This window comes from Argiope bruennichi, chromosome 3 (assembly GCF_947563725.1).
Source record: "Argiope bruennichi chromosome 3, qqArgBrue1.1, whole genome shotgun sequence".
Classification (NCBI taxonomy): Eukaryota; Metazoa; Arthropoda; class Arachnida; order Araneae; family Araneidae; genus Argiope; species Argiope bruennichi.
Genome location: NC_079153.1, coordinates 80,826,668 through 80,854,615, shown reverse-complemented (window position 1 = coordinate 80,854,615; position 27,948 = coordinate 80,826,668). Strand labels below are relative to the sequence as shown.

At 27.8% G+C, this 27,948-nt stretch overlaps 1 protein-coding gene across 1 annotated transcript; it reads left to right on the top strand.

Annotated features, from left to right (window-relative positions):
* The first annotated feature begins 293 nt into the window (after positions 1 to 293).
* On the top strand, positions 294 to 27,948 carry LOC129963990 (COP9 signalosome complex subunit 4-like). Its single transcript, XM_056078634.1, has 11 exons — positions 294 to 428; positions 1,355 to 1,434; positions 5,988 to 6,139; positions 12,594 to 12,697; positions 13,089 to 13,242; positions 13,843 to 13,993; positions 15,959 to 16,043; positions 17,166 to 17,251; positions 21,599 to 21,714; positions 26,738 to 26,822; positions 27,703 to 27,948. The coding sequence occupies exons 1-11, from the start codon at positions 355 to 357 to the stop codon at positions 27,834 to 27,836; spliced, it is 1,221 nt and encodes a 406-aa protein (XP_055934609.1). The 5' UTR covers positions 294 to 354; the 3' UTR covers positions 27,837 to 27,948.

The window sequence follows — 27,948 nt, the reverse complement described above, 5'->3', positions numbered from 1 at the left end:
GTAAATCGGATTATTCTTCTCAGTTTGAATTAAGTCAAAATCAGTAGGAATTTTATCTTGTATGAAAATTGCTATTTCTATCCTTCTGCATTTTTATCAAAATTTGCAAAATACATGAAATATTCGATGTATTTGAATGCATTATTTTACCAATTCTACAGTTTTTCAATTTATTTGAAATGAATTCAGACAGCTTTTATAATAATATTGAAGAAGATATCCTTTTTAATAACAAAATTAAAAAAATTGTACTAATAAAATCATAAATACTTTTGCTATTCTTTGTTGAGAGAGTGGCATTGGTGAGTTGAAAGCGACCCAAACAAAAAAGTAAACTTATTCACCGTAGAAGCTATGGCGTCGAACATAAAACAGCATCTTGCTGGTCTTGCTAGTTTAGGAGGAACTCCTAAAGATCAAGCCGATCGGTTTGTATTTTTACATCGGCATTAGTTTATTGTTGCGTGATTGGTATTGTTTTATCTGTACTGTTATGGAAAGAGCTATTATCTATTTATGTCTTACCCGGCTTCGAAACCAATACTTTATATTATTAGAACCCTAATAAATGTTTAAAAATTTTGTTTCATAGCTCCTGTTTTAATAAGTTGCTTTAATATTCAATACTTTTTGGCTAATGATATCTAATTTTATTTTATTCATTTTCATGCTGGAATTTTTACATTTTAATGACAATTTTTTTTTCATTATTCGTTTTTGAGACCTGTCAGATGATGTACTTTTAAATGCTAATGTTATAACTGCATCGCATTAAATAACTTTTGTTAGAGTTAAATATCCGTTAATAATTAAATTTTAAATACTGATATGATTTAAATTTTTGCTATGCAAGTACAGTTTAAGACTAGAATATTTGATATAACTGTTACTAATGTTATGGCTGTAAATTTGCAAATTTACATTCCAAAGATTTTTGTGAAATTTAAGCATTGCTGCCACCTGCAAATCTGAAATAATATTTCAAAATTATTTTTAAAACAATTTTTTCAGAAAAATTTAAATTTTGTTTCAAATATGTATATTGAAAAATTTGGTAAATGAAATAATTAAGATTAAGGATTTTAAAGCCAAGTAATTCTCCATAAAATCAACTTGTAAAAAAAGTTGTATCAAATTTTTAGATTATAATGATAGTTTATCTGTGATAAATTGCTTGTTGTAAACTCCAAAGTGAAAATAATAAAGTTTCAATATTTATCAATTTTTTTTCAAAATCTTAAAATATTTCCCAGATTCAAAATTGTTTCATAATTTTTAAACAGCTGGACTTCAAGAATTACTTTTTAAATTTATAGTAAACAACATTACAATTCCAGTATATTTTTTACCTTAGATATCGTGCAGTATTGGATAATATTGTCAAAACTACAGGAGAAGAACTTGTTGAAGGTCTTCAGAGTTTTGTTGAATCTAGTAAGTAATTCTGAAATTTTAATTCTGTTTGAAAAATGTAACTATATTAATATCCCACTTTGAAAAAAATTGAGGTTGATTTTGAAATAGATCTTATACTTTTTAAAAATCATCAGATTATGAACATTCATGTGATTTGCATTCTTATATTTCTATCTTACATAAGTCAAAAGAAATTTAAGCTTTTTTATCAGAATTAACAAATATTGTTATTTTGTATTAAAGGCATTATATTTACATACACACACAAAAAAAATTGCTAGAGATGTCATGTTTATTGCAAACAGTGATTGATTACCAAAGATATCCCACTAATTTTTTGACTATATTTGCCAATGATATATGATATCTGTAGTTCAACAATGGCATGCAATTAAGCCATTAGTTCGCTAATATCATGCAATTAAAATATAATTAAACCTTTAACAAAAAACCGACTCGATCTTGTTACAAATCTGTTATATTCCTATAAATTTCAGCATATCCCGAATTTTTAGAAGATGATTGGAATAATAATTCATAATATAACCTCTTGGTTATGAATATTGGAGATGTACAACAGTTTTTTTTTTTTTTTGTAATAATTATTTTCATACAAAGATTTGAAAATTTGTAAAATTTTGTAAAACCATTTTTTTACAAAATTTTTAATGCAAGATTTAGATTTAGGATCTTGACAAATAATAAGCATTAATATAATTAAAAAATGTTAATGTTTATTATTACATATATTAACCTTTTAAGTTATCCATGTATTGTAAATAAAATAGCAGTTTTGTAATAATTTTAGTCAAAAGATTCTTTTTAAAAGTTTTGGGTGAAATAATGTAGTTTGCTTAAATTATCCTTTATTCTCCTTTAATCCTTTATTATCCTTTAATGCACGTAATTTAAATATAGTAGCTGATATAACTGGAATTGGAGCAACTGATTTTTGTTAAAATGAAATCTGGGATTATAGATCTAACCTGCTACCTATCTTCTATTTGAAATTTATACTTCAACTTACTGCTAAAATTTTAACATTGTATTGGGAATCAAACCTTATTTCTATTGCAGATTTTAGTTCTTGTGAGTTATCAGAACCTTAGTGTTTTTAGTTACTCTATAATTGTTTAGTCTTTCCATATCCCTAGTGACCTCTCTGAAATCTAAGACTTGATTGACCTTATTTAGTCTTTATATTTTTGTCTCCTGTAATTACATCGTTGCTTATATCGAAATTTTTTTCTCTGCACTCATTATTTCATTTTAAATATATCTTTTTAATGTATGCTTAAAGTGAAAGAATCTTTTGGGATTTTGTGAAGAAATGCTAGTAAGCTGATAATCTCTAGGTAAGAGGTGAACAGACTTTTCTAGGGTACAGGCTATTTCTAATTTTTTTTAAGGTGTTGTAGTCCACCGAATGGTGTAGGAGTGATGAGCTAAAAAATAACCCTTGCTCATATTCTTAAAAACCATTCTAATGAAAATGCAAAGTTCATAGAAATATCAACCATGTCCGTTGATTCATCAAATTGGTGGGAAAGTAAATGTAGTTAGTAATATCGTCGTTCAGCTGATCAGCCAGATCAGAATTCATCATTTCTATATGGCATGTGGCAGTTCTATGGGAAAATTGTACGTCTTTAATTGCAGAAATAATTTCATTGTCCTTGAATGAATTAAATAAAGAATTGCTGGCTTCCAGAAATGCTTTAAAAAAAAAATCCTTTCTCCATCTATGAAAGGTTTTTTATGGTTTGCTAACACATGATTTACACAAAAAGATGCAACTGTTGCCGTCCGAGATTTAGTATTATTTAATAAAATGTGATTGTTGTCCAATTAATCACAATTTGAATTCTTTTAACTTTTGTTCACGCAATTCACTTCTTAACAGAAAATGTGTATCAAAACTTCCATGCATGCTTTTGAAATGCCTTTCAACATTTCCTTCTTTGGGAGTGTAACACTTGCATGACAAATATAGCACACACATTTTGCATTTGCTATTGTTAAGAAAAACTGTTCTTCCCATTTTGTATTAAAATTGTATGTTTTCATTTTCTTAACACTTGAGTTTGACATTATGCTCCTCTTTTAAAATATGACAGATTATTATTTTTACTTCAAAAACACAAAATTATCAAGTTGGACGTTTGAATAACTATGAATGACTTCTAGACTGTGGACATATTCAATGCAATGACCAGTGAACATACATGAACTGATAAACTTGTAACTGATGTGTGTACTTAAGCATTATCTTGCACTTCCATTGAAAATGCATGTGTCTTTTACTCATTCATCGAATCATTTGCTTAAGTACACGCAGTTGCATTGATTGTGAAAGGCTGATTCTCTAAATTAGCTGGTATTATTGTTCCATAAATATGTTTCTTTTAATATGCGCCTCTTATGTTTTAGCGAATGTGGTCAATAAATAACACCAAATCTATCTCCTGGAAATATCATTAATGAACAGGGTGATTGAAGGCAAACTTCTTTAATTACTATGTCACTTTTTTAAAAAAATAATCAAATGGTCTTCTTAAATTTTTTAATGAATATTTTTTAAAAAAATATTCAAAGACCTTTGAATATTTTTATGTTAAAAAAAGTACCATGGCTGTTCAAATGAACTGTATTTTTTTAATATCTTTTTAAGAATTGTAAATTTTGTGTTTTTAATGCTATATCAAATCATTAAATTCTTTGTGATAACCAGCAATAGACATAGAAATTTAATATTAATTTTATCTATACTTATAATAAAGCTCAATGTGTGTGTATGTTGGCGCTCTACAGGCCAGACCATTCAACCTACAGCTACCAAATTTGGCACGTGTATACCTTAGAGGTCGGGAATGTGCACCTGGGGGTTATTTTTTCAAATTTTTAATTAGAATTTTATTTAAAAATTAAGCGAAATTTTGGCATGTTTCTGCTATAACTTCCGAAAATTTTATCGCACAAAATGATTTATACATGAAGTTAAAGTTCAAATATTTATCTATTAAATGATACCAATGTTTTAACCTTAAAATTAAATTTGTATTTTTAAGGAATTTTTAAATAAATATTTTAACTATATTTTTCAATAATTTTTTTCGTACAAAATAAAAATAAAACTTAAGCTGCAAGAGCACGTTTCGCATTCATGGGAAAAAATTAGCTTTTTTCAAAGTGTTGCCATCACATTGATTAAAGCTCCAACTAAAAATAAATTAAATCTTTTTGGAAAATGAAATCTGCAAAAATATAATTTTCGGCACGCGTCTGTAGGAAATGAAACAGATATAAAATATTATTTTTTTTTAAAAAATAAATTCAAGAAAAATTATTTTATGATCTTTTACACTATCTATATTATTAATCCAATAAATCAGTTTTATTTTAAGGCAAGTTTTGTTTAATATGAACAGGATATCCATTCAAATCAGGACCACACAGCTAATTTGTAAACCTTTAATAAGACACAGATCTGCTAAAATGGTCTAAATGGAAAATGATTATATTTTATATAACTTGATTCAATAAATGCTCTAATAAATAACGAATTTTTGATTTTACATAAAGCTTCTGCAGTGGAAATCGCGATTAACAAAATGTTCTTGAAACACTAATATTTTAAATAAAAAGAGTTAATTTCCAATCAACTAAATCAATCACTTAAACTGGCTGATTTATGAAAATTTGAATATCACTATTCAATAAAAAAGGATAATTTTAGATTTTCCATCGATCGTTTCAAAGAAACTACGCCAATCAGCGTGCAGTTTTCTCAGGATTAATTGGCCTAAGATTATGAAAATGTTGAGTTTTTCTAAATTTTTAACATTCAAAACTTCATAAATAAGTCTTAGTTGATCGTGGAAAATAGAAACATTCATTTATTTATTTAAAATTTGGTGTGTCCAGAATATTTCTCAGAATATGATACCTTACTGCATTAAATTTAGACTTCATAATTTTTGAAATATATTTATAGGCCGGAACAAAGTATTATTATTGATTTCATTTCAATCCTTTTGAAAGCAAAACTAAAAACGGAATTTTATGTTGAATCTGAGAAATTTTTGTTGAATTATTGTTTGAGATATTACATAAATTATGAAAAATACTTTGTAGTTCACATAAGACTTAAATACCGAGCGATTTTGTTTGCAATACTCGTATTCAATAATAATAATAATAAATAAATAACAATAAAAATGATAAATAAAATAAAAAGCTTGGTTTTATTAAAAAATAGCTTTATATTAATTGCAATTTCATCATTTCCACTTTAAATTGAAATTTTACCGGAAATGACAACAAATTAGCAAAATATATAAATTGTACGAAATGATCTAAACAACTGTATAAGTTTAGTATGACTATCAAAATTTGAAGATTAAAAATGTTTTGTTTGAGAATCTATTAAGAGACCAGTTACTTAAAATATTTAATTGAAAATTGTAGCGAGCGGTAATACTGGCGAACCGGCTGGTCGCCAAAGGCGGCTAGTAATAAATAAAACTTGATATTTGTTTATTTTAGTTTTAATTTATTTTATTTTCTTATAGTTGTAAATGAAAATGTGAGTCTTGTGATATCAAGACAACTCCTCACTGATGTTGGAATACATTTGACAAAACTACCAGATGATGTTTCTAAGAGAGTGTCTCATTACACTCTTGATAAGGTTCAACCAAGAGTTGTGTCATTTGAAGAACAAGTAAGAATATTTGCTATTTGTAATTGATGTTTTAAAGAAATATTCCTTTTTTAATCACAAATATTAAAAACTAACTTATTTGAAATTTCTTTTGTCAGATGAAATTATCAATCCTTTTGTATTAATATTTTGGCTTTAATTTATCTTGTGATCTTTAGTTTTTTTTCTAAGAATTTTTGTGTTTTCTAACAAATTTTTATTATTTTGAAATAGATTTAAGTCCTATGTTACTAAACAAAATTAACTAATTTATAAATGACTTTGAAATTTAAAAAGTAAATTAAATGTTTATAGACTTATTTTATAATAGTTTAAAAGAAGGTTTAAAAAATTTTCTCTACTTGTGGCTGTTTTGATTATTTATGACTTTTTCTCATGATGTAATGTGTATATTCTTTTAAAAATAAGAATATAAAAAGAGATTTTAATTAATAATAAAAAATATTAAAATACTATTATTTGGGATATGTATGTGTTGTTTGATATTATCTTAACTTTTTATATTTTTATTTACTAATATTATTTCATTATCTTAAAATTTCTATACAGTGAAATTTTTATTAATTGTCTGCAGCAGAATCATTAAATTTATTAAGGAGATTTTTTTTTTCATTCTGTAAAACTACATGCATATTTCTAGAACTTTTTTTATCATATTTTATACTATCGTCTCTAGAAATTACATACAAAACCTGCTGATCAAGCTCTTGATCTTTAGTCTATACCAGGGATGTCGAACCACTGGCATGCATGCCATTGATGGCAAAGGACACAATATTTTGGGCACGCCACCGATCAAAATGGTTTGCGTTTTAGTTCAAAATAACAAAGTTCACAATGAAGTATTACAAACAAACACAAGTGTTCCCATTCCATTTAAAAAAGGGTCAGATATTTGTATGGCTGTTTAAAATTTGCTTGCTGAGAAATAAATTGATTTGAAAAGAGTAATTGATGCAAGAGTTTTCAGTAATTAATGGTACTCCATGGTGCACAAAAAAATGGTTTCATTAGTTTATTTCAAACAGATGTAGGACATTCGATTCTTGAACTCGCTGCATTATTCACCAACAAGCCTTGTGTTCTGAGAGTGGTTTAACATCTCTTGATAATGTAATGGCGTTAGTCACAAAAATAGTCAACCTCATATCGTTGCAGACTTTAAATAAGCAAATGTTTGAGGCTTTGTTTTGGATGAAGTTAATTCAGTATATAATGGCTAACTAATGTATAATAATGTTTGCTGGTTGAGCTGCGGGAACGTACTTCAAAGATTTGTTGACTGCTTGGAAGAAATCAGACTTTTTCTGCAAAATGTGGGGGGAATTGAACAATATCCACAGTTGTTGGATATTATGTGGCTTTCAAAATTGGTGTTTTTTACAGACATGTGCCAACATTTCAGTGAATTAAATGTAAAGCTTCAAGTCACAAATAAAACAATTATCATCATGATGGATCTCATTCATGCTTTTGACACTGGATTGCATGTTTTATGAATGATAATATTAAAAAAAAAAAACTACAAGTACTTCCTAAATTTAAAAAAATATGTATCGAAGATTTAGATGTACAAGAGAAACCAGACGAAGAAGTTATTGAAGAATTTGTCAATCAAGGAATTTTCAGCCATATTTTCTCATTTCAAAGAATGATCAGAAACATTCAAGCTTATTATGTACCCTGATGTGATTTCATTTGATAAACTGAACTTATCCCAATTCGATTAGTTGCAAATTGAAGAATTTGAGATACAACTGATTGATTTCCAATCTAGTTCAATATGATTCAAAAATTTATTAAAACAAGGAAAAAGTTGGAATTGATTGAAACAAAATGATTAACAAGCAGTATATGTAAAAATGACAGTAACAAAATTTTGGAAACATGGAATTCGATTCCAGATGCATTTAACTGTTCGGAGAAGCTGGCTAATGCTATTTTAACCATATTTTTCATCTAACTTTGCCTGTGATGTCATTATTTTAAGAGATGAATAGCATTAAAGATTCTCTTAGAAATCATTTGGTAGATAACTCCAATTCAGCATGCATTCTGCCAAAAGTAACAACTTGCAATCCTGATATAAATTGTCATCTAATCTGCAGCAAAAGAAGTCACATTAATATTACTTTTATTGGAATTACATATATAACTAAAACCTTTACAACTATACATTGCAAAATGTATTTTTTCATTGTAAATAAAGAGTTTTTAGTTAGGGTTTTATTTTTATTATTTTCCCAATAATCACAAATCAAAATTATTTGACGGCACATCTGTATCTCATTAAACATTTCTTTAGAAAAAAATGGCATGTTGATCCATAAAGGTTTGCCACCCCTGGTCTATTCTATTTAAATTTTGGAAATCACTTAGATTATAAAACATTTTAAATTTATCGTATATTTGAAGGTTAAAAATGATCTAGTGGAATGTTTGCAACTAGGAATGCTTGTCTATTTACTAGATAATTGTTGGACTTAAAATAAAAATCATTTAGTTGAATCAAGCTTCATAATTTTATGTGCTGATATAGATAAATTTTGTGAAAGTTAGCACTTCTTTGTAAGGTTCCTTCCATATAACTTTCTTGGTTTGCATAGTAATTTTTATCCTTTCCTCACCATCTTCCTTTTCCCTTGTTCTCTCTCTATTTCCTTTTTCTCTCCTCCCCACCACCCCTCTGGGGCTTGATAGTGAAACCACCCACCCATTTTACAGTCATTAAAAAAAAAAAAAAAACCTCTGTTACTTTTTTATTTGTTATTTTCACAAAATGGGAAATTACTAAAGAAAACAGGTTTGTTCCAAACAACAAACCGATGGACCAATTAATTAACTACTATTTCAAAATTTTTCATTATGGAAATCAAGATTTTTGGTTGAATCAAATGATCAGCTTGTAATTAACTTGTAAATAAAATTTTATGAAATTCTGAATAATAATTTTTAGAATTATAGGGTTTTGCAGATGCCTCGTCACAACAGTTATCAGCCAATTAATGCTCTTTATCAACATATTAAAGACTTAAAAGATATCATATAATCCAATAAAAATTTTCAGTCAACTCATGATTCTAAACTTCACAATTTCTCCATATGCTCCTAAAATATGCTTTGATTAAGCTTTATTATTTATGTTTATATATACCTTGTATGTTTAATCTCTTGTATTGATTGAATCTAAAATTTGGTGAAGAACAGTTTAGGTCAGACCGAAGTTCATATTTCTAGCATGTTGCATTAGTCAGTGATTGCATTTCAATACTTGGAAATAGAAAGATTGAGATGTATTATCTTTTACTAGAACTGAAATTTCAAAATTTGACACGGATGTGGAAGGCTGATCATTAAGCCTGTACAAAATTTCATCCATCTAGGTTTTTTTTTTTAAAAAAATTTATGTCTGTATAGGTTTAGATAGTTAAATAGATTTCTTTAGATGATTTCATCTAAAATATCATTTAGATTAATGATTTTGATGTAAAAAACACTTAACAAATTTTATCCTTCTTTTTAACTCTGTTTTCAAATTAGTTGCTTGTAGACTAACAAATGTAATTTCAAACTTTTTTTTTTTGTCTTAGAGTGAGTGTTCACTGATATATATTGATTAATTTTTTTGAAGGCTATAACTCGACAACAAAGATAGAACATTCAAGAAGTACCTAAATTCGGGACCTGCAATCTCTTGCATCAAAAAAAACTTAATCAAAATTATGCAATGCACATGATATTAACTAAAAGAATACATAGTTCCTAAAAATTTGGTTCACCTAAATTGAAAGTTATGATAGCAAGTGAGGAAAGAAGAGAGAGAGAGGAAGAAAGAGTGATTTCTCTAGCTAGGGAAAGAATGATTGCACGATTAACTTCTGCAGTCTCTTATGTTTTGGTTGGGTCTAGCAATGCCAAAAGGGTCAGTGCATTTATGATGATCAGCTGTCTTTCAGTGGAGCATGTTAGCTACATTGCTTTCACCAGCATTGAATACTTCTTTAGCATTATACCGATTTTTTTCAAGGCTACCATTATGTCTTTAAAGGTATTATATTCATCTCGGCTAACTTCTGCCTTCATTCTGCCTCACTTCTCTGCTGGCTTTATTTATCTGCTAGGCCATTAGTTTTGAATGGTTTCCTGTTACTTATTATTTATGATGGGAATAATTTTACTGTTTCTCCATGAAGCTAGATGTCTGGTTTTGTGGTAGTTAATACAGACTAATTCTGGATTTTTTTTCTTCTTTGATGCTGCAATCTCTGGTTGCATATTGTCCATTACTTTTATGCAGTACGGACTATAATTGCAGTTCCACATGTTGTGAAAGAATCCTGCTCATTGGTAGCCCATCTTGTCTTTGGATCATCTTCTATATGGCTCGATATACTCAAATAGTACAGAATTTTCTCATTGTACATGTTCTGAAAATTTCCAGTTTTCTTGATTTCTATCAGGAAAATGGAATATAAAGTCTATAGTCTATAATTCTTGAGCTGAGAGATCATCTGATTTCTACAGTTGAGTGATTATAACTCTATGACCAATTCTTATTTGATGTGGTCAACTGCTAGTCCTTTGATTATCAGTTTCAGTGATCTGCCATCTGAATTTTCTAATAACTAATATTCTTCTTCTTTCTTATGTAGAAATCTATTATTACACTCTGTTATTGGGAATATGGGATTGGATCCTGATGTATTCATTTTTTAGCTTATTCTCAGTCTTCAGAAACTTTCAGTTGATTTTTTGTAGGATCCTGCTGTAATCAGCACCCATTTTCAAGCTTTTAGTTGTGAGTGTATGTGTCCTTTTCCTCCATTTCTTTTTCTAGAGCATTAAATTTATTTTGTGTATGTATTTTTCAAACTTCTTTGAAACAATTGTTAGTTGCCATTCTGTTTTGTCTGTTTTGAAAATAGATTTGTTTCCTTCTTTCTACCATCATCATTGGGGGGGGGGGTTCTAAGTCTTTGCTATTAAATGAGCATTCCAGACTACAGCTCTTTGCCCCATATAATTTGTACATGGTAAGTAAAACAATGCTTATGATAAATATTGTTTAATTACCATAAGCATTACCCTCCTGCAGCTGTATAACCAGATAGTGGAATTTCATCTGACTAATTTACTTTTGCAATATTTTTGTAATTGAAAATTTTATTATTATAGTGTTAGAAAAATCCTTGTTTCCTTAGAGCATTGAAATAATTAAAATATTGTTGAATATTGTTAAAATATTGTTGTAAGTGTAATATTTTTATTATAATGAAATAGCCTTATGAAACTTAATAAATTTCCTATCAGATTAGCAATAATTTCTGCTTGAAAACAAAATTTTCTTCTTTTAATAAACATTGATAATTTCATTGGCTTAAAATTTCTTTGCAATATTCACATCTCACCAATCATCATTTTTTTAAAAATTGTTAAACAACATATTTCATTTGTCAATGTTATTTGGCTGTTAATTTCTTTTGTTTTTAAAAGTAATGAAATGTTTCAAAATTTAAATAAAAAACATTTATAATTAAAAAAACCATTCTTATAATGACAATAAATTAAATTGTCTATTCTTCCAAAATTTCTGGGTGTAAAACTGAGAAAAGGTTTTTTGGTAGTAAGATGCAGAGTTTTATTTAATATAAAGTCTCCGGTCGGCTCTTTTTGGGTGAAGTTTTCTGTAAGCAAAAGTTAGTGATTTCAAGGATTACTGCGAATTTCGGAAAGACATTTGACATATATATACATAAAAGGGCCTGCTGGATCGAACTATTGAAACATCTCAATTTCAGTAATGGAAAAATTTTTAAAACCTAGTTAATTAACACATTTTATTTGTTTGTGTATATAAACAAATTTTCCCTTTAAGCCATTTTTATCAATATCAGTTTTGTGAAGGTATGATAATAAAGTTAAGAGATGTTCTTTTTTTTTTTTTTTTTTTGTACATTTAATACTGCAATTCTTTTTTGTGAATTTTTTAAATGTGGTATTGCTTGACAAATGAATTAATTGAAATAGTATGAGAAGGGGAGAAAATCATTATGACATCATGTAGATATGTAAGATTTAACTTATGATAGCATCATTATATTGTTAATTAATTATTATTTTTTATTGCATTAATTTTGGTTTCAGATTTAAATTTTGATCTATAAAATTGTTTATTATTTTGATATTCCTATTTAATTGGAATCAATTGCAAGAGATCTTATTATAAAGGTTTGAGAGTTATTATAGTTATACCATTGCAAATAATAATGTTTATGATATAAGGTTATTAAATATCAGTTAAGGCCAAGTTCTCTTTTTGTCAAAAATAAAAGTATTTCCAAATTAATTTTAAAAAATCTTATTGTTAGTTGATTAATACAATTTTATTTTATTGTTTTAGATATCATTTTATTTTTTGAAATTAACGGTTATATATTGCCTACTTAAATTTCAGGTGGCAAGCATACGTCAACACTTGGCTGATATTTATGAAAAAGAGCACAGCTGGAGAGAAGCTGCAAATGTTTTAGTTGGTATCCCATTAGAAACTGGTCAAAAGTAAGAATGAAATAAATAAATATTTAAATTCATCTTTATTCTTGAGAATTTTTACTTTCAATTCTTTTAAATATTTGTTTAAAACTAAGTATTTCCATATTATTAACCCCTTATTAAGTTACAGGTGAAATTATCTTGTTTCGTGAATATTAATTACTTTTTTCTCAAATACCAAAGCCACAAATATAGGATTAAAATTTTAAAAATATAACTAATGTTGCAATTTAAAAGCAGTTTGAACATTCACAATTTTTTTGTTTTATTTCATTTTTAAGGAAGAACATTTATTATTCAATAAAAAATGGCTTTTCAATAATTTTTGCTACTACATAGCATCATGTCAAATAAACTTTTGATTCAGATTTTAATATGAATTGTTTCCTGTTTTCAGGCAGTATTCTGTAGATTACAAATTAGACACATATTTAAAAATTGCTCGTTTATACTTGGAAGATGATGATCCAGTTCAAGCAGAAGCATTTATCAACAGAGCTTCCTTATTGCAGGCAGAATCTAAAGATGAGCATTTGCAAATCTATTATAAGGTAATTTATAAAGGAAAAAAAAGCAATAACTATGTTATTTTATTGTTAATTTTTAGCAAGATTTAAGTAATAAGTAGCATCCAGATTTAAAATATTACTTGATTTATAATTTAATATTTGTTTTATATTATTGTAAAATTGTTCTTAGATGTTAAAAATAAAACCTGGGGAACTGATTTTCAGTCTTGTTATTTCTTCATTGACTTATATTAAAAATAACTGCTAATCTTCTAAAGGCCAACCAAAAATTATATATAATATAGCAAACTTGTATTTAATTTTAAAATTGAACTGAAATTTATTATGTTTATAATACATATGCCATTAGTTCTTTCAATATTATAATGTATCTGCATTCTGCTATCTTTCGATTAGAATAACTTATTTAATTAAAATTTTGATATAACATTTATTTAATGTAGCTACTGTAGAGCAAATTAAGTGAATTGTCTAAATATTTTTCTTCTTAGTTTTATTTTTAATGTTTATCTTTGTAATTCTAAAACTTTATTTGAAATGACTTCTGACAAGAAATGATATTAATATGATTTTTTATTATAATAAAAATTTTAATTTATAGTTATAATTATTTTTATTTAGGTTTGTTATGCTAGAGTGCTTGATTACAGAAGAAAATTCATTGAAGCTGCTCAGAGATATAATGAATTATCATATCGTACTATTATTCTTGAGGAAGAACGAATGAGAGCCCTGAAAAATGCTTTGATTTGCACAATACTTGCTTCAGCAGGTAAAAAATATATTGCAGAGAATTTTCTCCAGTAAAAAATATATGCAAAATAAGTTTGTTGTTAGAAAAAATATTCTTGAATATATATTTGGTATGTCAGTTAATTTAAAGATTTTTTTTTTTTAAATTGTTTATCATATTTGCATGAGATAATATTTTTCCATTTCATCTTTTCCCCTACTTATTCTTTTAAGAAAGAAAAGGTCTAAAGAATCTTGCAAATGTTTTATTTCAATTCAATACAATCCTAATCCAAGCATTGTTTTAACATATTTTTAGTCTTTTCAAAATTTTAACTATATGCTTTGATATAAAAATCTCTTTTCTGTAACTAATTTTTATTTTTTGTTTCTAGAATTATATTTACTTCATTTTTTTTTTTTTTTTTTTTTTTTTTTTGTAAATGTAATGTATGTGGCAAATTTTCGTATGGAGGGGGAAAAGAATTAGAATTAATTTTTAATCCCATTTAATTTGGAAGTGATATATCTTAAGATATCAGATGAACTGCATATTTATTGCACTAAAGCATTTAAAATAAATCAAGAATGTATACAAGAAATTTGTTATGTACTCAATGTTTTATTCAATATTGAATTAAAAATAGCAGCATTTAAATGAACAGTACTTTGATGCAATATTAAATTTTTAGTTATTGATTTGAGCTCTGTCTTGCTGTTTAGAAGTTTGTCATTTTATCCAAAGAAATTTCCTTTTGCTGTTTTAATATTTTCATTATTTTACAACATTTAACTTTGTTATTCTTTGGGTAAATTAACTTTATTTCTTTTCATCAGTAAAAAAGAATCTTAAGTGGCATCTTAAGATTTGTATACTAAATGCAATAAGCCAATCCATTAGTATGAATATTCAACTGAACAACTGTATCCAATCAGAAATGTTGTACATTTCATTAGCCAATCAGAGAGTTTAAAGACATATTAGGAATGCGAGTGATTTTCAATTAAACAAAACTCTGTATCATAAGGGTAATTGATAATATTCTAACAGAACATGATTTCTCATAATTAAAAATAAGGATTCTCAATCTGCTATACTGATTTACAGCTTTGTGTCATACATTATGAACGAAAATATGATTGACCATTAATTCTTAAAACTTGGATGTTACAGGTTATTTTGTATAATCCAGGTGATTAATTATTTCAGTATTGTTTCCCTATCTTACATGAACCAACATTTATTTTTGTCTTCTTCATAATTGTAAATTAAATGTTTTACAGAAAATTTTGTTATTACAATATATATTTGCTGTGGTTGTTTACAAAATTCAATTCATAATTGTTAACAAAAGTCCTAATTAAATTAAATGAACTCTGACAAGTATTAGGTATCTTTATCACTTTATATACATACTGGCATTGAAAAGTTTTAAAAAATACATTGGAATATAATCATAGGTAATATAGCAATATTACCTATGCATTTTACATAAATGCCTTTAAAGTACAAGTGTTTTTTTTCCCATCAAATTCATTATGGCTATGAATTGGATATATAATATGATCAGTGAAAGCTTGTTTATTTACTGTGGCATATTTAAAAAAAAGTTTTCCTTTCCTTGTAACGTATGGTTTGTAAAATACAAGATGTTACAATTTTGCAAAAGCAAAATAAATATCTCTCTTTCCTTTAAGGAAAAATAAGAAGGGACGAGGTAAGGAAAAGTCTTTTCAGCACCAGAGCTGCTTGGAAATTGCTTAAAGAATTCAGAATGTTGGCATATATTGTAAAAAAAATAATGAAGAGAAATTTGTTGTTATTAAGTTTTTTACATGATTTTTTGAGACCTAATTGTGTACAGTTTTGCATGCAGTTAATTAATTTTCAGCTTTATTAATTTATTATATGTTTATCTTTATTTATTTTATAGAATGAATGACTTTTTCACAATATAATGCTATGTTGATGGGTATTGAAAACTTGTTTAATTATTTTTTATAGGTCAGCAACGTTCTAGAATGCTTGCTACTCTCTTTAAAGATGAGCGGTGTCAACAGTTACCAGCTTATGGAATCCTTGAAAAAATGCAAGTTAATTCTCTCTATGTTCCATCTAAATGATTTTTAATATGCTTATTTTTAACATAGAAGCTGAAATATGCTTATAATGCATACTATAATATGTTAGTATTTTTTTCAAACTTGGCTTAATTGTCAGTTTTTGTTATTGTTGTACTTGCATTTTTATTCATTGTACTAACAAGAACTTATGTTTTTTTTAGATAAAAGAAAAAACCCAACATTTAGCCAATACCTATTTTATATAGTTGATAATATTGTAGATTTTATGTAGTTCTGGCACTACTAAAATTCTTTATAAAGATTGAGCAGAAGTTTGTTATTAAAAACTAGAGACAAGATTGTATCTTCTCTCAAGAAAGACTATTAAATTGCTAAATTCATAAAAATTAATAAAGAAAGATAAATTATTGCTAAAAATTAATTAGATTAAAATTTACGAGTGCTCCATTTCCTTATTTACATTATTATCTCCTCCCCCTTTGAATTTCCCCCTTTATTGTTGAAGGATTTTCAACTTTTTTCTATTTTGAATTTGTTACATACATCATTATTATTTCTTTTGATTAAGGGCAGTATTTTCGTGTATATATTGTTAACAGAAAAAATGAATGTAATTCATCGCTGACAGTTAACTGTCAGAGGGCTTCTAAAGTGCCATAAGTCACAAGAACAACATGAATGCCATTGATAGTGTAATAGAATTTAAACAGTAATGTATTTGTATATTTCTACTTGAAAATTAATTATATAGCACAATGAAATGCAATATAGGAAAATAAAAAAAAATTTCAATTTATGTCAGTTTTCTACTAATGCGATTAAAGTTACCTATTTTCATTAAAAAAAATATCAAAATTGATAATTTTCTGCTTGTTTTTCAGTTTATACAAAATATGTAATATTTTTCATCTAGAAAAATTCAGATACTTTTATTGTTTCCTAAAGTAACTGCAGAGCTATTTAACCAAAGAAAAAAAAATTGCTCATGTCAGAATTTTCAACTACTGACTAAAAAATACATGCTAACCCTAGTAATAAGCCGTATCATAAAGACTATTTCATTGTAAGACATGAATATTGCAAATTATTTATAAAAATGTATTGTAATAAAAAAAAATTTTTTTCAGGTATTTAGATAGAATTATTCGTCGCAGTGAGCTTGAAGAATTTTCTGCTATGTTGCAATCTCATCAAAAAGCCTTAACAACTGATGGTATATTTTAGATTTTATTTTTAAATATAGAATAATGTTGTAATTTTTACTTTCTATTTAATTAAAAAGTTTGAATAAAATGATAATACATTAATAAACTTTCAATCTGAATTTTTTTAGAGATATATTTAGGTAGAGATGTATTAACTATTATAAAAGTAAATTTGCTTCTGATTGGCTATTTCTACTTAAGAATTATTATTATTTTTCTATTTTGTTGTAGATTAATAACATTTTCTTCTTTCTTTATTCTTTTTTTCTTCTTTTCTTTTTTTTTTTCATGCAAATCTGAAAATGGTAATTAAACAAACTGTAGAACATCCAGTCTTTTAACTTCTAAGTTAGATTCTGGTGAAAATTTCATCTAGGCTAAATGAGATACCTCACTAGTCATGGAAATGTAGGTAGAGGTCAAAAGTTTGCGTAAATTTCTGAGGAGATAAAATTGGGGAGGAGAAGAGTATATACTGAAATGGCAGGGAGCATGGTTGTTTTTGTTATACATAACATTGAAAATACTATATTTCGCCATTCAGGTTCTATAAATTTCCATTTCAGTATAATTGTTATGCAATTACATGTATTAAGCAAAACAATAAATTGAAAGGATTTATTATACCTTTACGCTTTTAATACTGAGAGGCCCAAAACATCTGTTCAATGAAACTTTGGTTGTTTTTCTAGATAACTGAATATCACTGTAAAATTTTCTCTCTTTTATTAAGTGTGATTAATTTAACAACTATGGCACATGCTTTGCTTCTTAAAAACTCTCACTCAGATAGGCTTGAGAGAGAGGGAAGTTTTAAAAGAAATCAAAGGATATCCGAACATACATTTACTTAATAGCCACCAGCTAAGCAAGACTCTCTTTTGTATATCAATCTCCTTAAGAATACGGGATGTCATTGCCGTTTTTAACAGTGTAGAGAATTAAGTTTCAGAATTCTGTGATTTCTGAACTCAAATGATTTTAAGAATAAACATATATTTTAATATGGAAATATCTGGTTTTACTAACCATTCATTTAAATACATAGAAAATAGGGATCAGTTATTGTTTAATTGCATATTTGTGTGTTTAAATCAATGAATTACTGTGACTATTTAATCTATGAATTAAAGTATATAATGTGAAGTTATCCACATATTGTTAATTTAAAAATATTCTACATGATTTCTACTTGTGAGTTAGTTTATTTAATAATCTAAATAAAAATAGGTTGCTCTAATAGTTGCATTATCTTCTGTTAGAAAAAAAAAATCAACAATAATGAAAAGAAATGGTGAATTGTATTTGATGGTTCTTCTCATACACCAGGACATCCTTCCTTAAATGATGCTCTTGAGCAGGGTCCTAATCTGCTTCCAGAAATATTTGCTACACAAATATTTTTGGACTACACAAATTCACAATCACAAGCTATGGAAGTCAAGCATTTTTGCAACTTATTTTGGCTGAAGATAATAGAAATTGTACTAAGTTCTTGAAGTTTAGGACAGAAAAGGATGCAAACAGAAAAATACACTTTCAAAATGAAATACTTACTTATCGTTTTTCCCGTTTACCTTTTGGATTGACTTCTAGTCCCTTTTTGCTTTCTGCCACTCTTCGTGAATTAGTTAATATGCACTCTGATACCTACCCTACTGCAGCTAAACACCTGTTGAATAATATTTTCATGGGCGACTTTGGTATGGGAGTAGATACTACTGAGCAAGCAACAACTTTTTAACAAGAAATGTAAGATTTAATGACACAGATAAGTTACCTTTGTCTAAATGGAATACAAACTCCAAGAATCTACAGGTTATTTGGGAACTGAAGGATATCATCTTTAAAAACAATACACAAATTTTAGGAATTAGCTGGAAAACCAAGGAAAACATGTTTCATACATATATAAACGTAAGTGTTTATCAGTTTGCTGGTCCTGCAACAAAACATTTATTCCTTAAAATTATATCAAAATTGTATGATCCTTTAGGCCTCTATGCACCAGCAATAGTAGTTGAAAAAATTCATTTTCAAATCACGTGACTCATGGGAGTTCAATGGGATGAAATTCTTCCTCGAGTCATTACTGCAAGCTTTAACAGATTGGTATCTCAAATATCATCTCTAAACAATAAACATATACCTCTCTGGATTGGAATTTCTGCTAAATCTCACATGAGTCTCCATGTTTTTTTGCGATGCTTCGGGAAAAGGCCTATGGGGTGCATTATATATTTGTTTCGCTGAGCTTAACGAAACTTAGGTTCGACTAGTTTGCAGTTGCAACAAACTTTCGCCACTTAAAAGGGTTATGCTTCCAGGGTTGGAACTTTTGGCAGCCTTACTAGGAACTCGTTTACTTCTCTATTTTTGCAAAAAAACTGGTTTAGATAATCAAACATCTACACTTTGAAGTGATTTAACTGTAGGATAAGAAATGATCCTAATCAATGGAAAACATTCGTAAGCAACTGAGTCACTGAAATTCTTCACTATACTTCTCCAGCACAGTGGTGGCATTGCCCAGGTACGCAGAACCCAGCAGATCCTCTTTCTCGTGGAGTGTTCTCAGCAGAATTACCATATCTAGAAATTTGGTGGAACAGCCCAAGGTTGGTTAGCGCAAAATTCAGATGCCTGGCCAGTTCAAAACATTTTGACAAATAACGAAAAATTATTAATGGATATAGAAGCTCGTCAAGTGAAGACCCAAGCATTGTGTACATCAACTATCCAAACTTTAATTGACATATCTCGCTTCAGTTCATACACAAAACTCTGGAATAATAGCTTGGAATTATTGCTTTCTGCACAACTGTAAGTCTCGCCAACATTTTACTTGAGAATTAATGACTGATGAGCTGAATAAGGCAAGAAACTATTGGATTTCACTTGTGCAAAAACAGTGTTTTTTTTGTAGAAATCAACGCACTAGAAAATAATCGCTCCTGACCTAAATTCTCAAAAATTTCTCATTTTCACCCATTTCTAAAAAATAACATTTTACGGTATGCTACAATTCGCATGGATATCACTTGAACAAATACATCCAATACTACTTGAAGGATCTCATTATTTTGTGCACTTGTTGATTAAACACATGCGCATTTGTCTACATCACTTGGGTGTTCGTGTAATTCTTTCAGAATTACGCTCCGAGTTTTGGATACTCCGAGGTCGTCAATACATCGAGTGATTAAAACTTGCTTACCGTATTAACTATCCCATGTTTTAAGTTCTAATGACATAAAAGCCCCTCTTCCAGGCTTATATTCCCTCGCTTTGTATACCTTTCGATGCTACTGGGATAGACTTTGCAGGTCCAGTTTATATTAGGATGGCTTACATCATGCTATTTACGTGCTCTACTACTAGAGCCTCGTATATCGAACTTGTTTCTGATCGTTCTGTACGAAAGTTTTTTTTGGCCTTACAAAGATTTGTCAGTAGAAGAGGACTTCCACATACTATATAGAGTGGCAACGTCACTACCTTCCATGTCGCAAACAAGGAACTCATTTTCCTTTTGAATACATTGACTTCCGTGAAAATGCAGCATTTCTGTGGTCACATTGGTATAAAGTGGAAGTTTGTTGCACCACAAGCGAGGTGGATAGGATGGTGGGAGCGACTAATAGGTCTAATCAAAGGATGCTTTCAAAAATCCCTTGATCGCTCATTACTAGATGAGGAAGCCTTAACTATGGTATTAGTGGGAACAGAAGCCTTTCTCAACAGTAGACCTTTGATTTATGAGCGCTTGTGACAGTGATACAGAGGAAGATTTGAGTGGAAAGTTGACCACTGTCCTGTCCGGACCTGAGCTTAAAAATAACAAGCTCACAAATATTTACAGGCAACAGAAAAGATGGTCCAAAGTATATCTTTTGGAGTTATGTACATATCATCAAGTTAAAAATGTAAAGCAGTCACCACTATGAGTAGGGGACTTGGTCCTATTACAAGATCTACGACCTCAACAAATGAGGAAAAAAGCTCTCGTGGTGAAATTAATCGATGATCGTGACGGAAGAATTCGTACCTGCATCCTTCGTGTCAATGGAAAGGAGATTGCCTATCCAATTCAATTGGACATACCTCTGAAGGTTGACCAGGGTGGGGAGTATGTTTTAGCAAGCAAGCAATTCTGTATAATTACTTTTAGCTTGAGTGACATCATGCGTTTTTTGTTGTTATTCTATAAAACTTATATTCTTGTAACATACTTATTGTGAAGAAATAAATATATGTTATACTAACATCTCCCAATAAATAATACATATGACTAATTTCACATATATTAAAACATTTATATGTGACTCTAATTTTTCATCTTTTATTTCAATCAGGTTCAACAATTTTAGATCGAGCAGTCATTGAACATAATTTATTGTCTGCCAGCAAGCTGTACAATAACATAACATTTGATGAACTAGGAGCTCTGCTTGAAATACCTCCTGTAAAGGTAATTATTCAATTTGTTAAAACTGTTTAAAATGAGGCAATATTTAATAGTCAACCTGATTTTTAAAAAAATTGCAAAATATAAAAATATTTGAAATTGTAGATAACCTCATTCCTTCGTTAAACATGTTTCTTTAATTTTGAGTGGGTTTAATATTTATCTTAACAAGATATTTGTAGAACTCATCACTTTGATGGGTTCCACAATTCTAGCTGATTTGTATACCTATTTTTCCAGAATACTTGTCAAGCTGATAAGGTTCATTATATTAGCAGATTTTTTTTTTTCCTATAAAGCATTGTAAGATCATTATAGATATGATAATTATAAAGATTTAGAGTTCTTACTCATAATGTAACACAGGTGTACACAGTTTTTGCATATATGTTTAAACACTATATATACATGCCCTTTCTCATTGTTTATTATTTTTTTTTACCTTACTTTGCAGTGCTGTGTGTAATTTGTAGTGTTATAATGATTGCATAACTTGTAACCATTATGAATATCTCATTCTCCGTGTGAAAAATATGAAAAAAGCCAAAATTTTCAATTTGCTTTACTTGTCAAAATAATGAGTCATGCAAAAACATGTATTCAAACAATCCCCAGAAATCAATAGTGTTAATTCAGTCCAAATTGATCCATTTGAAATGTTATATTTAGAAGTTTAAAGTTGTTTTAATATATGTAATAAAGATAAAGAAAATTGTGATAAAATATTTGGAAGAAAATTCAGTAATTGTTTCAAACTTAGTTTATAAATATGTTTTGAAATAAAGTGTATATTATAGTTATGTTGTCCCAATAAAGGGGTGACCACTGATTTCCTACCTTTCAAAGTATATTTATACCAAGTTTAGTATCTTCATACAGGGTGTGTAATGTCATAAAAAGTTCTTAATTTCGGGGAAAAGATCCTTAAATATGTTTTTTTTAGAAGTGCAAAGTCATCTTTTTGTTTCATTTTGTTAACTCACACATGGAATATGATAATTCAAAAGGCGTGTTTATCCGTGAAACCAAGAAAAAAAAAGAAAAAAAGAATTTGAACAAGGAATCCAGGGTGAGAAGTTTGCTCTGATTGGCAGAGCAATGTGCAGCATAAACCATTAAAGTTAAGAGCCTAACCATTGAAGTTAAGTTTGGAAAATTGCTTCTTCAGTATTAGAGGCCCACTAAGAATGGATATTTCAAAATTTTAGAAGTTTAATTCTTTTTAAAAAAGCAACATGTTCCTGTTTTTTTTTTGTAGTAACATCAAATCATCAGCATACAAAAATTTTGACTGAATGCTTTTTTTTTTTTCCTTTAATTTTAGTAATTTCTGAAAATTTAGTTTTTGGGCATAATTTTTGATAATGATTTTTATTAAAATGAAATTCAAAACAATGTTATTGCTTCTTCGAATTGTTGAGCCACGTTATTTTATTGATGTTAATGTTGCAATAAAAGAAGGGGGAAAAAATGCTTTCTTAGCTTTAATTTCAACTTAATAGCTTTTAAAGAGTTCATTGAATAAAACTCTTCCTTTGATGAGTTTTGCTAAATTTTGAAGCAATGCAATGTATTATCTCGCACTTTCAAAAAATATTTTAAAAAAACTTGAACTAGAAATTTTTTATTTTCATTTTGCTTGTAACTACAGAACTGAGAACTATAGAGAAAATATAATAATCGTCATGAAAAATTCGAATTCAAAATTTTGACAAATCGCCAGGTTTCAGACCACCCTGAGTTCGAAAAAGAAGTTTTTGGAAGATGTTCGTGTGTCTGTCTATGATAAAAATAACTCAAAAACGCTGCAATCTCGACGATATACGGTCTTTACACCAAATTTGCAGATTTCTATCAACTTTTGAGTAAAATCTGTTGAGATGAAGTCCTGCTGTTCGAATATGTTAACACAATAATCACAAAACGAAGAGAGCTAGATGGATAAAATTCAATGCACAGATTTAACATCTATAGCTTAAACACTTATCAATTTCTGATTCAAATCCAACACTGAGTTGACTATTTGTCGGTCAGTACAATCAGAAACATGTAAATGTGATACATCAAAAATGCAATATCTTGAAAATATCAGGTTTGGTATAGGTTCTTGTGGCTACAACTGTAGATTTGTGTCAAATCTTTGTTTCAATCAATTGAGAAAACCATGTTTAAAACACGAATTTTATTTTTGGATATTATTTATTCATGTCAGAAATTAATTGCCAAATAACTGACTCACTAGGGCTGGCACGATAAAATGCTAAATTCATGCCAAAAGTTAATATTTCGTTATTATTATACGCCAGTGCCATTTTAAGGCATTCTCTGGAATGACAAATTTATTAGAGTATGCGAGAAAGTTTTGGAGAGAGACTTCCACTGAGGAATTTCGCGAATTTGTTTCCGTTATTTATGGAAACTAGAAGTTGCTAAAGCATTTTTTTTTTTTTTTGCAAAATATATAATCTTGCAACTTTTTTAAAGCTAAAATAAGATTTTTTTATATATATATAAGTTGCAAAAAATAATATAAATATAAAAGCAAGTTTTATAAAATAGGTTATATAAAAGCAAGTTTTTATTAAATTTTCGGATTGTTAAACCTAAAAAGGACCTTTTCTGAGCTTCGGAAGTAAGAAAGAAAAAGACAATTTTTTTAAATTTATTTTTTGACCATGTCTGAATGCTACTATTCTTGTGTATTAAAAAATAACTTTAAAAAACTTATTTAGATGATGTATTGTTCTGTCATCAATTTCGTAATGGTTTTACTAGTCTTATGATGGTAGCCATTCCGGAGTGCTTTAGTCCTTATCTTTATAAGACTGCAAATAAAATTTCAAAATATAGCGAGTTAGAGTAGGGGAAAAATTAGGTTTTTCCATCCGGCTATAATCTTATTTGTTGTTGTTGCATATATAAAAAATAAAATACAAACTGTTTATTCTTCCAAACTAGTTGTTGTTCTACATCAAATTCAGAAATGATTTCTTCAGGAATCTTAGTTTTAAGAAATATTGAAAAAAGATAATAGATTTTTATTGTTAATCTTATAAAAGTTGATTTAGTTTTTTGGTATTAATAATTTTTTCATTGTTATGATCCGTTTTCGTTTTTTTTTCAAAACCAAAAAGATATAATTTGCTTTGCAATAGAAGACGTTGTACATATTTATGCAAATACAAATATTAAAATTTAAAAAATACACATTTTAGATTAATTAAAAAATTTTTTTTTAATAAACTATGCATTTTTATAAAATAGAAATATCCAATGCTTTGAAAATACGCAGATTTACATGTGTGTACATGTGCAAAGGGGATTAATTTTTTTGGCTAAGGTGCTTAAAAAGTGCTTGATTTTTGCAAGAATTTCCCACTATGCACCCTGTTATATTTAGTGATTGTCTACAGGCCATACATTCTCCTTTATTATTAACAGATATATATGTGAAATATTTAAAATATAGAAAGTAATAAAAATAACTATTCAGAGAAAAATCTTAATTTGTGCACTGCTTTCTAAAACTTGGTTATTAACACACAAAAAAAATGAAATCATTGATTTATTACAATTGAATTTTGTATATGGATACCAATATAGTTAATAGTGATATAATATAATAAAAATGAATAAACTTTTTTCAAACATTCACACAAGATTAAAAATGACCTGAAGCACATTTCTTGATATTTTCATGGTCCTTCTAATGAAGTAAATGGTATCAAATAAACTTTGAAATAGCTTTCATGTTGAAAATATGATTGTGGATCAAAGTTTATGTCAATAAATCTCAGCAAGAAGTTTAAAACTTGAAAAATCTTGGGAGGTAGTTAGGATCATAAAGTGGCCCTTCTTCCATAACATTATCGAAGGGTCTGAGATCTGATGATCTGTTTGGCCATAACATTTGATCATCATAAACTCAACTTCGGGTCACCACAAACTCAGCTTTAAGTTGTCTAACATTATAATCAATAAAAATAAATTTGCCATCAACAGCTGTTCTGAATTATATTTAAATAAACATTTAAAAAGCGAATTGCAGGTATAATTCAGTTTTTTCAAAAATAGAATCGCAGCAGTACCTAAGAAAAGTAGTTTTTCATATTCTCTACATTTTATTGGCTAAGGAAATGGCTACTGATCTTTCTCATAAGTTAATCATCTTAGGAAAAGTAAACAATAGGCAAGATTTAATCTTGCTTTGTGTAATCTGCAATAAGTAATATTTTGTTAGAAAATAAAAGATTTATCACAGATTATTCAATTGCATTATGGTATTGTTCTTTGAACTAATTTCTTTACCATTACATTACCATTCTTTGTCATACCAGAAGATAAAATTTTTATACCAAAGCTTACTGTTATAATATGTATTTTCTAACTTCTTATTGAGTACTAAGACCTCCTTTTATCTCCACTGAATCATAGAAACAGTTGCCGGGAGTTTGTCGAGTTAAACTAAAAGGCCCTATACTGGACCTTACCCAAGGTCCATAATTTTTTGTGGAGGGTGGGATGACATAACAACTTTATTAAATAGTATGCAAGAAAGTTTTTAAGAGTGCCATTCTCATTGGTTTGAAAGTCTTAAATTCAAATAAAAATTGACTTAATTCAAGAAATATTAATAAAGTAGCTTTTAAAAAATGTGTTATTATGACATAAAAAATTATCCTTAATCATTTTTTAATAGTAGATGTACACTTTTGTTAAATTTTTTGAAAAAGAACACTATTGCCAATTGAATGTTTTATGAAATTTTTTTTGCAAACATTTTTTATGCAATTTAAGACTTACCATTTCACTGTAATAATCTCCTAATTTTTTTAAAAAGATTATTTTAAAAATCTGTGTTAAAATTAAACTATAAAAATAAAGTAATTTAAAATTATAATTTCGTAGTACTAACTTTTTTTTGTGAATTCATACATTATTTAATAAAGTGGCATATTGGAATACTTTTATGTAATATGTAATTATGTTTTTTACCTCCTTGTTCATTTCAATTTTATTGTTTCAGGCAGAAAAGATTGCCTCCCAAATGATAACTGAAGGCCGAATGAATGGACACATTGATCAGATAGATTCTATTGTTAATTTTGAAAGTAAGTCATTATTTTTTATTGGATATTTATTTTTTGCCATTGCATTATAAAATACTGGTGAAAATATATATTATCAAACATTTACTAAAAGAAAACTTCAATTAACTGGTTAGTTTTCTGTATACCAGTGATGTAAAACAGTTTACAAATTTCATTTGTCTTTTAAATTATTAATTTCATTCATACTTGTATTACAACACAATCGTAATTTATATTTTTTGATTGTTTGAGTTTAAAATAGTTTACAATCAATTTTATTATCACTAAATTTTTCAGTTCTATTTAAAGTAATAAAAATTTTAATACATAATAAAATAATAAAGTTTGGTTTGAAGATATATCAAAACATTTATGTTGAGAGAACTACACTGCATTATTATAAATTTCATTATCATTAAAGAGGGCAGTTCCTCAAATTTCTTTGCACATTTGTGAAATTATGAAGAAGAGTTAATGGATAGTAAATATTTAAATGTTAATCAATTTCTTTCAAAATGTTTAGTAATATGTGCAGCATTGCTATTCTGCTGTTGAGATATGCTGTTTCATATCCTTACTACAAACTTTTTGCTGTCATACAGCCGTGTTAATGGAGTCCCAAGCAAAAAGTCAAGTGGTAGTATGTCAAAAGATCTAGCATGTCATTCTCCATTTAAAAAAACCCTGCTGTAATATTCTCCAAAAAATGAACTATCAACAATTAACATGTTTGCCAGTGGTTTAAAAAACTTATCTTAACTATCGCTTATTGGTGGCATTGTACTTCATAATTATTAGTGACTTTTAGATTAAGTTAAATTGATTGTAAAGGAAAAAAAAATTGAATATAAATTTTATTTTTACAATCAGATTAAATGTGTTAAATTTATGTTGTCTTTAGATAAAGAAGTTCTACCTTCTTGGGATAAACAGATAGAGAGTTTGTGTTTTCAAGTGAATAATATTATTGAAAAGGTATCCCAACATGCACCTGAGTGGATGGCCCAAGCCTTGGAAGAGCAAATGATGCAATGAAATCTTTTGTCTATAAATCGAGAATATGTAAATTTCTTGTACATTCTTACAATTTGTTTCCATGATAAAACATGTTGCGCAAAATAAATGTTTTTTCAAAACTTTAGAATAA